At 34.1% G+C, this 11686-nt stretch overlaps 1 protein-coding gene across 1 annotated transcript in view; it reads right to left on the reverse strand.

Moving 5' to 3' along the window:
- LOC107702709 (adhesion G protein-coupled receptor L3-like) overlaps positions 1 to 11686 on the reverse strand; it is a 64051-nt gene that overhangs the window by 39376 nt on the left and 12989 nt on the right. The window contains exon 2 of the mRNA XM_016505108.1: positions 9665 to 9703. Coding sequence (XP_016360594.1) covers positions 9665 to 9703 — 39 coding nt within the window. The remainder of the gene's footprint in view (positions 1 to 9664; positions 9704 to 11686) is intronic.

Genomic DNA, 11686 nt, shown 5'->3' on the forward strand with positions numbered 1-11686 from the left:
TTTTTCTTAAATATATACATGCATGTGTGTGTATTTATATATACATAATAAATATACACCGTACACACACACACACACACACACACTTGTCTACTGTTGCTCTGCGGGTATAAGCTCTGAAATGTCTCTGTAATCCGTGGCAGCTCTGAACCGGCTCAGGCCGAACTGAACCGGTCTGTCTCTCGGCTTACACAGGTTCGATCCTCCCGCGAGCAGCTTTAGCAGCACCTGACCTCAGATCCTCACAAAGCCCGGCGGGAACGCCAGCAGATTAAACACTGATCCCGGGTCAGGCTGCCTGAGCTCAGAGCCAGTTCTCTCCATGAATCATCAGATATCACACAATGCATATTCATACAGAAAACATTTGGTGCTGATCGCAGCTTCACACTTAATTTAAACATCTCATTTTCGAGTGCTCTATGTGTCTATGCAGATTAGATGAATGCACACGGATTGCGAGGAGATTTGTGATGCAGATGAGCCGTTTAAAGGATTCGGGAGGTAAACGTATTAGCAGAACATTAGAAACAAATGTAAAACTGAGAGCTTGATCCGACACGATGCATGTGAGGTGATTTAAATAGAAATGTCTGCTTTATGAGCCATCATACAAAATAAAATAAAAATGAATAACTAAAGAAGAAAAAAAAAGAAAACAAAACAGAGATACAATTTCCCTAATGCAGATCATCAAGACCTATTCACAACTATTATTATTATTATTATTATTATTATTATTATTATTATTATTACCATTATTATTAGCAGCAGCAGCAGCATTTAATCTGAACAGAAATATATTTTCTATGACTGGCACACATACAAAACCAAAAATGTATAACTAAAACAGAACTACAGAGAAAATCTCTCACCAAGAAATCTCAATTCACTCCAAAACAAAATAAATATATTTATATTTTTAATTATATTAATTACTAATACTATTAATACTAATAATCATAATGTATACAATATTAACTATTATTTTTATTATTATTATTATTATTATTAGTAGTAGTAGTAGTAGTAGTAGTAGTAGTAGTAATAATAATAATAATAATAATAATAATGTTTTATTATTAATTAATTAATTAATAATTTGCACATTCTGCTCATTATTTTATTTAATTTCCATTATATTTTCATATTACACTTATAAGAGTGTGTTTTTCACATACTGTAGCAGTGGGAAAGTGTGTAAGTGTCACGAAAATAATATGACAACACAAGACATCTTAACGGCTCTAAAAACAGGCTGTATATACGCTCTTATTTTGTTCTTTCTGTCATTTCCAGACAGTTCTCCTGACAGCTTCACCCTCACATTTTCAGCAGCAAAGTGTTCAGTGAGCTCGGACATACAGGACTGAATCATCATCATCATCATCATCATCATTATCATCATCATCTCACACAGCAGCAGCAGAGAAGAAGAAGAATCCAGAAACTCCAACAACTCCTGACATATATCTGTGTTTCACATTCTGCTCTCACTCGTCTAGATGGTCCTTCTCATACATACGAATGACTTCCAGACTGCATTACAACTCGTCTGTGTGTGTGTGTGTGTGTGTGTGTGTGAGAGAGAGAGAGTTTGTGTGTGTGTGTGTGTTGCTGATCAATCTGATAGTTATTAAAGGCAGAAAACCCATATTGTGTTTTTAATACAAGTTCTAATTTTAAAATACATATTGCATGCGCTCTCATGCTGTGCATATAGACACCGGCTCGACTCATATTGCACTTTTCCAAAGACGTACCGAGGAAAAATAAGAAGTAAATGCATGTGTGTGTGTGATCCTGGCAGACAGACAGCACTGATAAAGCAGCAGATGGTCTGTGTGTCCGTCTCTCGTTCAGCATCATCACACTGGGCTCAAGGAAGGTCGCGTTCATCTTTAAAACATCACATCCTGTTAAACACTGATTCTCCATTAAAGTCCATTCAATAATGACCCGTCAGACAGAAACCAGCCGGCGTGTGCCAAACCGTAGCAGCACAGTTAACCTCCAATCTCTGATAGCAAAACAATGTCAATCAAGTTGCATATTGACAAGAAATGAGCTGCTACATTTCAAACCAATCAAACTGATTAGTCTAAACTTAACATCCTAGCAAATGCATAGCAACAGCCTGCATTTAAAAAAAATCAAGAAAAAATTAAAACGAGAAATTATGGCTGGCTTCATCCAAACACAGAAACATAAGCAAACTATTTAAAATCTACTTAGCTAGTAAAATAAATTAAGAAAACAAGCTCCAAAAACACATATTTGTGGCTTAAAATTGTTTCCTTAAAGGAAAAAAAAAAAGAAAATAAATTTGCTGAGCATTTATTCATTCGCAGGCCATCCAAGATGAGTTAGTTTCTTCATCAGATTTGGAGAAATGTAGCATTGCATCAGTGTCTCAGCAATGGATGCTCTGCAGTGAATGGGTGCCGTCAGAATGAGAGTCCAAACAGCTGATAAAAACATCACAATAATCCACAGCACTCCAGTCCATCAATTAACATCTGGAGAAGACAAAAGCTGAAACAAATCCATCAAGATGTTTTTTTTTTTTTTACTTTAAACAGTTGCGTCAGGCTAAAATATGAGTCCATAATCCATAATAACACTTCCTCCAGTGAAAAAGTGCATCTCCTGTTGTCTCTCACATCAAAATGCACCCATATATTTGTTTAGAGCTGTTTTGGACTGTTTAAACAGTGCTTGATCTGTGCAGATTTCTCTCCTGATTCAGACCAGACCACTTCTACACTGGAGGAAGCGTTATTATGGAGTATAGATTCATATTTTAGTTAAATACATCTTAATGCTGGATTTGTTTCAGCTTTTGTCTTCTCCAGATGTTAACTGATGGACTGGAGTGCTGTGGATTACTTGTGGATTATTGTGGTGTTTTTATCAGCTGTTTGGACTCTCATTCTGACGGCACCCATTCACTGCAGAGCATCACTGATGCAATGCTACATTTCTCCAAATCTGATGAAGAAACAAACTCATCTACATCTCGGATGGCCTGAGGGTGAGCACATTTTATTTTTTTCAAACTAAAAGAAACTGATTTGATCTTTCAAAGTCAGAGCAGAAAAGACAAAGGGGGGAATTTGTACGTATTGGTATTTGTTTGTTTGCATGGTTGAATTGTAAACCATTTACACTATTTATTTGCCAATGTATACATTTGCTTAGCATTGCTACTTGAACATGATGTAAACTAGACAACGAGCTCTTACTCTCACAGTAGGACGGTGTTTAGGCAACTATAAACACACAAAGCAGATCTCACCATCATTAAACGGTTTGTTTAACAGTTAATAATTCATAATTCTGAACAGCAGCAGCACATAAAACAAGACACAAAAGTGCTGCTGCGCTCGTGAGCGTCGACGAAGGGTTTAAACGCATCCGTGAACGTCAAACTGTAAACTCAAGTCATTTGCATTTGTATGGTCACTAATGTATCTATTAATGCAGCCGTTTATGAAGGATCTTAAAACTTATTTTGGGAATTACTTTCACATCTCATCAGCCTCTCTTCACAATACGGCCGTGGTTTTAAATTGCTATTCATGAAGATACAATCATATTTAATAAATATCAGTCAATCAAGCATTTTTTATAACAGAACTTCAATAAGTAGAACTAAAACATTGTTGCAGCCGTGTATATTGGGTTTGCTGAGACATTATTAGTCATTGAGAGTTTCTGTGAACAGAAGACTAACAATAATGAGCTTCAAGATTGAGAACACACTAAATGTTATTCAAACGTAAAATGTTTTATTTAACAACATTAGCTTACAATAATCATCAACGACTTCTCTTTGTCCTCATGTATTCCCTCAGGTAGACTAATATCTAATAGTAAGTTGTTGGGCTTATGAATATTAATCATGTTGCCATATGCACCTATAGTGATTTGCTGAAATTAAAATGCAGCACTAGCCAATGGGATTGCAGCTTGCACATTAGTCCCGCCCACTATCAAAGTAACATACTGGAAAATGCTTCTGTTTGGCCATTAAAGCCTTCGTTTAACTTCACATTTTATGCACTAGAGCAAAATACTATATTCTCAGATATAATTACTATTTTTTCAAATGTAGTAGCTTATTTAAAAAAAATGCATTTTTTTTTTCTCTCAATTCTGACTTTTTTTTCACAGAATTGCAATTATGAGTTATTAATTGCAAAGACATGAATTCGGAATTCTGAAGATTGCAAAAAAAAAAAAAAAAAAAAGAAGTATTTTCCCATTCACAAATTTCTAAAACTGACTAATGATAAACAGCACTTTATTTGAGCACAAATGCTAATATTGTAGAATATAAGTATGCATTAAATTACAGAAACCAAATGACTTCAATGTATTTATAGCTTAGCATCCTATATATTGTGTGCATCTTAAGCACGTGTTCATACATGATCTTTTGCCTCATATCTGAATCAATGCATACTTTTATTGAAGGTTTTAATGCTGCTTTAATTATTTCATTGCTCATGCGAGCTTTAATCATGTTCAATTCAATTCAATTCAAGTTTATTTGTATAGCGCTTTTCACGTTACAAATCGTTGCAAAGCAACTTTACAGCAAATTAAGTTTCAATATGTTGTCAGCAGTCTATTCATGAGACAGTTGTAAAGAGCCATTGTAAATTCAGTCCGTCAGGTCTAGCTTCGCTTACATGAGCTTCACATGTTCACATGATCTCACTGACACTGACATTCACTTTTCCCGCAAGGTACAGTAAGGAATGGCTTTATTAATGCCAGCAGTGCCTGACTGGGTTTCTTTATATAGCACACACACTGAACACAATGGCAATTAAAAATGCTGCACTGGCACAAAAAAAAAAAAGAGTAAAAAAAATACCTAAAATACATTTTCAAACAGAGCGATTTTGAAGAATATTTATGCAGCTCTTTCCCATACATTGACTGTCTGTATGTCAATCTCCAAAAAATACCAAAATAGCGCCGGAAAATATCATTAAAAAACCAAAACAGCATTTTACAATACTTAAGTACTCAATACTTGAGTTCAAAATAATTTGGTCTTTTCGCAGTTCAATTTAACGCTCATGTTGTATTTAAAACTTTTCAACCTGATTTTTTTTTTTTTTTTGCATAGGACTAAAAATTATCATAAAAAATTATAATTTTTTTACTTTTTTCCCAAGTTTTTTCCCACCTTGTTCCACTTGGGTTGTTCCCAGTCAAAAATGACTCGCCTACAAAAATTGCTCATACATTTCTTATTATGCGGAATTATTACCAAATCATTGATTCAATCCTTTTATCAGTTTGTTTTCTTTTAATTAGCACAGGTTTTGTGTTTGTTTTTGAGACTGATTGATCGTAGGCCTCACTGATCTGATTTTATGCACCTCAGTTTTAAAGCGAATATTGCCAAAATCATCCACAATTTTTTATTTATTTATTTATTTATTTACTTTTTTCAGTTCCAAAATGAAACACAAAACCTGTGTTAACTGAAAGAAAACAAGTTGACAAAAACATTGAATCCAAGATTCGGAGATGATCTAGCATAATAAATTGATAAGCGATTTCTAAAAGGCTGGTCATTTTTGAACACCAAATTAGGTAAAGGATTTTCAGCACAGCACGAGGATTAAAATACATTTCCTCTGACAAATCTGTCAAATCCTTTCAGAAGACATTAAATATAATTGCATATAGACTAATTGTATATGCTGCTTTTAAGGTGCCTCCTTTTGAAGCTTTGGTCTCAGTACAATTGCTTGGGGAAAGAGCAGCAAGGACATTCTTCAAAATGTCTCCTTTTGCAATCCTTGTATCAAAGAAAGTCTTATGGGTTTAGAACAACATAATTTGATCATAATTGCAATTTCCACTTGAGCAGCTATTTAAGCGCAACAGAAAACATGCTATTTGCATATAGAAGTGTATAAACACATTTATATCTATGCATTCAGCAGATGCTTTTATAGACTTATCAACAATGTTTGGCAGCATACAATACCACGTTTAACAGTGATGAAGAAATTAATCAATATGTTCTCTTCATTGTTTTATATAATAATATCCCCCATATTCTCAATAATAGCCTTTTGTGTAAACTGGAAAGGAAGGCTGCAGTGGGCATACAGACTGAGAAATATACAGAATAACCCTGTAATTTTCATCCAGACGGGCCGCAGCTCTCCAAACGCATGAACATCTCTTTCCTTCAGAACAACAGCGGCTCAGTTTGTTGCGGGCCGTTTATTGATCGTGAAAGGGCATCAATAGTTTCAACATCAAACCCATTTCCCCTCAGAAAAACATACTCTGTACCCGAGCTTTGGTTTCTGAACACAGCGCTAGGAATCTATTCTTAACGCGGGATCAGGTCGGGTATCGATCCATCACTGTTATTAATAAGACAAACTTTGCGCCGGAGCACGAAACAAAAATAATCAAACTCTCTGTGCTTCTCGGCTCTCAGTGGAAATGCACTGCTCTTCCCGTCCACAACGACTGTATCTTCTGTGCACATCACATCCTTAGCATCAGGAATAACAGACCAAAGCTTTTCTGATCGCTGTGTGTGAGGTGTTTTCTGACAAACATAACACGTACAAAGAAAGAGCTAGCACTTATGCAATGTTGTCATGCTCGCTTGAACAAAACTTGAGTTCAATTCACTGAAAATGGACACATTTATCATTAATTGTTAAAAAGCTTTGAATCTGGATTTTATGATACATATACACTGCTGGTAATGTTTTTGAAAGAAGTCTCTTCTGCTCACCGAGGCTGCATCTATTTGATTAAAAACACAGTAAAAACTGTGAAATATTATTATGATTTAAAATAAGTTTTTTTTATGTGAATATATGGTCAAATGTAATTTATTTCTGTGATCAAAGCTGTATTTTCAGCATCATTACACCAGTCTTCAGTGTCACATGATCCTTCAGAAATCATTCTAATATACTGATCAAGAAACATTTCTGATTATTACGTAAACTGTGATACATTTTTCAGGATTCTTTGAAGAATAGAATGTTCAAAACAACAGCATTTATTTGAAATAGAAATATTTTGTAACATTCTGTCTTTACTGTCACTTTTGATCAGTTTAATTAATTCTTGAACACATACATATATACTGTATATATTATCAAACTTTATTTTTCAGAATAAATGCTTTCTTTCAAAATTTATTTTAAATTTTCTTTGATGCTTCTATTTAAAATGGACATGTTTTGTAACATTATAAATGTCTTTACTGTCTTTTTTATCAAGATAATGCATCCTCGCAGAATAAAAGTATTAATTTCTTAATTTATTTCTTATATCCTTTAGTATACAGATGTGGATTTATATTTTATGTATTTAATTTATTCGATTATGACTTCATAAACTGAATTCAAGTGAACACAAGTTCAAACCAGTGTTATTATTGCAAACTAAAACTAATAAAATATTTTACTTTATTTTTTATACTTAAAATAAATAAATTTAAATTTAAATAAATTAACTAAAATGTCTGATTATTAATATTATTAGTAACAGAAAATAAACAAACTGAAAAAATAAACAAACAAATACATGCATAAATAATAAACAAACAAGCCTAAATCGTAATATTTAAAAAGAACAAAAACTAATAGACATGGCACACAACTAAAAATGAACCTGAAAATATACAAATAAAACCTATTTCAAAAACTATAAAATCATGTAAATAATATTAAAATAACACTGGTTCAAACTAAATCATACGCACGGAGTAGATCTGGAAATAATCTTCACAGAGTGACGTAGCCTGCTAACTCTGCTAAAAACATGGTGCTTTTCAGGTCATGCTTGCAAACAAACTGACGTCTCACCTGCACATTACTAATGCTATTAGTAATAACCACATGTTCCCAGTTCTCAGTGAATTATATAAGGCACCTATACATGTTACACCATCATGTACACAAGTTACGTTCTGTTTTGAGGCCATATCAAAGGTTCAGTTCAAGTGAATTGAAGCCAAACAGACAGATTTGGATTCACACTATAAGCTCTCGTCTGAAAACGCATTACAAGTCAAACAGATGAAGCATCTTCAGCAACACTCATGATCTCTGACATCTCAACTAACATACGTCACATCCAACACACACTTCATCCAGTCTACTTGACCTCTGACCTCTGTCAAAACAGCTGTCGCTCAACAATCGTCAAGTGCATGCTGGGAAGGCTGACGGTCACATGACCTGACAGAGCTCAAGCAAAAAGCTGCAGGCGACTGCTGATCTGAGAGCAGCTGTGCTTCTCAAGCCTGCATTTCTGAACAACACTGAATTAATTCTAACCTATAGCTTACAAACGTGACCTAAAACCGGTTTATTCAAAAGATAATAAGCACAGCTGCTCTCGTTGATGCAAAAACACAGTCATGGGTAATAATGAGGCCAAGAACAAAAATCGATCATTACCTAATAATACAATTAGTAGCTGACCGATAATTGCATTTGTCCTTGTGAAAAATAAGTGCGCTTAACTGTAGTGAATGTACACTTGTAGTGTACTTCAAATCTTAAAAAAGTGTATTTTTAATAAACTGCACTTGCTGAAAATATAATATTAATGAAATAAAAGGCCACTTAAGTCACTTAAAGAGAGACATTTTTATGACTGTTTCTGAACACACTTAAGTGCACTTAAAAAGTGCATTTTGTAATCATGTCAAAAAAAAGTTTTACTTTAAAATACATTTTAAATCATTGCGTTTTAAAGATATACACACCTTATTTTGATGTGTTGACTAACATACTAAAGCACATGGAAAGTACTTAATTATCATTTTAACTGTAGTGTGTTATACAATATTATATTTAAAGTCAATATATTTTAACCCCCGATTTCACAGACAAGGCTTAAGCTAGTCCCAGACTAAAATACATGTTTGCGCTGTCTTAACTGAAAATATCTTGCTCTGACATATCTTAAAATATGTCGGTGTCATTGTTCTGTGTCGAGATGCACTTGTAATGTTTTCTTAGTCGCTTAAATATCTTAATTTGACTAAGGCCTAGTCCTGGCTTAAGCTAAGCCCCGTTTGTGAAACCGGGCCTAAATCTACTAAATTGCAACTAGACTTAAATGCATGACACACAAGTTTCAACAGAAATTATATCAAAGCATATTTTAGCTTACCATAAATGCTTGTCAGTACATTCAGCAGTACTCTAAGCATATTTCAAAAGACAATAGAAGTAATTATGAAATGACATGTAAAGCTGTAGTCAAGTCCTACTTCAGTAGGTCAAAAACACTTTAAAGTTGAACTAATTGCATTTTTAATATAAACCGAAACTATAATACATTTTAATTTAATTGCAATTAACAGTTCACACGTAAGTATATAATTTCTGCACTAAAAGCATGCTTAAGTTCACTTCTTTTCACAAGCGTGTTCCTGTGATCGTAGGCTGCGTTCGCTCATGCAAGCGTTTAAGAGCGAGTGGATTATTATGGGTAATTTGCAAAGGTGGAGGTTACATTTGGTCAAGGCCTCAAATGACAACAACACAACCTCACAAAAACACAAGGAACATGAGCTGGGGTGCGAATGAAGAGAAAAGCATGAGACGTGAGGATGAAAGCGGTGCAAATATAAAGAGGAAAATACCTGGATGAAATATCGACACGAGCGCTCCCTTTTCTGCAGCTGAAAACCCAAAAAGAAGCACTTTAGTATCAAGCAGAAAATACCACAGTCTCGAGGTCTTTCACAGTCGAACACAACGAAGCGTAGTTGTTGCAAGGCTAATGCTGTATCTGTATTATTTCTTCTTTTATTTAATTATTGCACAGAATCTGTTGAATCTACAAAGCGAATGTTGTGAAGAGCTCCACAGGAATCCATAGTTTCCATTGAAAACCGCATTGGCGTCTGGTGTGAAAGAGCCTTTGGAAGCACATAAATCACATCCTACTGAACCCAGAGGAAAAGATGAATCCAGTTTGGCACGAATCTGGCCCTGCTCAAAAGAGAGACGATCGCTGAAAGAGAAATTCAGTAGAAAGAAACTGGAAGGACATTTGTTTTCCTGGAGCACAAAAGCAGGCTTAAGTCGCTGGGGGATATTTGTAGCAATAGCCAACAATACATTGTATGGGTCAAAATTATTGATTTTTCTTTAATGCCAAAAATCATTAGGATATTAAGTAAAGATCATGTTTCATGAAGATATTTTGTAAATGTCCTACTGTAAATATATCAAAACTTAATTTTTGATTAGTAATATGCATTGCTAAGAACTTCATCTGGACAACTTTAAAGATGATTTTCTCAATATTTGGATTTTTTTGCACCCTCAGATTCCAGATTTTCAAATAGTTGATTAATGTTAAGAGTTAAGATTTATTCAGCTTTCAGATGATGTATAAATCTCAAATTCGAAAAACTGACTCTTATGACTGGTTTTGTGGTCCAGGGTCACATATGGTAAATTCAACAACAAAATGCAATTCATAAGTCAAAATACAGGTAAAAATCAATACAGAAAATGCCTTCATACGGTTTGTTGGATCAGTGGTTGGTTATAGTTGACACCAAATTACTTCCATACACTCTCAAGAGTGCATCTTAGTACCTCCAGTGTAAATAGTTGTACTTTAATGGTACATTGTTGTACCTTTTGAAAAGGTGGCGTCCCAGTGACAGCTTTTGTACCTTTTATTTTTTTCTCTGAGAGTGGCATTTCAGAGTCGTTCAGTGGTCATAGCTCTAATGGTTTCTACTTCTATAACTTCACAGCTGACAGATCAGGTGCTGACTGAGATTCAGTAACATCAGAAAAGGTTTCATTTGAGTTCGATTAATATTTTGTGTGGCTTTAATGGCCATGATGAAACGATACGATGGATCATTTAACTCAGAGCTTGAAAGTAAATGAAAAAGGAAATGAGAATGTTCAAACTGAGTTCAAGTGTTTTCCCGGACAAACACTGCATGAGTTTTGAATAATGCTAAAACTATTATTTTTATGAATTTGATTATGTACCGGCTGTGACTTGTCACGTTTTATAACCGCGTAACATGTGATGTGGACAGAATCTGGTTGTATCACGTCTGGTTATGACAGTGTTGCTGTTTTATTGTTTCTTCTGTTATTTTGTCATTTCTTATGTTTCTATCATTTTCTCGTTTGCTTTGCTTTCAGGCTCTGAAAGAAAGAAATTACATAAGAAAGGAAGAAAATAAAAAAAAGCACACAAGTTGAACTTCACTACATTATCAATAATATACATTAATCTATGGTTGTGTAGCGAATCAGCTCAAGGGGGAAATATGAATAATTAATCATAACTAGTTATAATTAATTATAAATATTTAGATCCACTGTAAGTATTTACTTGACCTCTCAGGGTCAACTGTCTGTCAATCTAATGAAAAATGGTGTGTCTGATTGGTCCAGACTCTACAGTTGTGTAACATACAGTATATCTCTGTTCAAAAGTGTGGGCTCAGTAAGATTTTTTATTTTTTTTGGCAAATAATCAATAATTTTATTTATCAAGGATGCATTAAATTGATCAAAAGTGCTAGTAAAGACATTTATAAAGTTACACACAATTTCTATTTCAAATAAATTCTGTTCTTTTGAACTTTCTATTCATCTGTGAATCCTGAAATATAAAATGTGTC

This window comes from Sinocyclocheilus anshuiensis, unplaced genomic scaffold (assembly GCF_001515605.1).
Source record: "Sinocyclocheilus anshuiensis isolate Anshui unplaced genomic scaffold, SAMN03320099.WGS_v1.1 scaffold1810, whole genome shotgun sequence".
NCBI lineage: Eukaryota > Metazoa > Chordata > Actinopteri > Cypriniformes > Cyprinidae > Sinocyclocheilus > Sinocyclocheilus anshuiensis.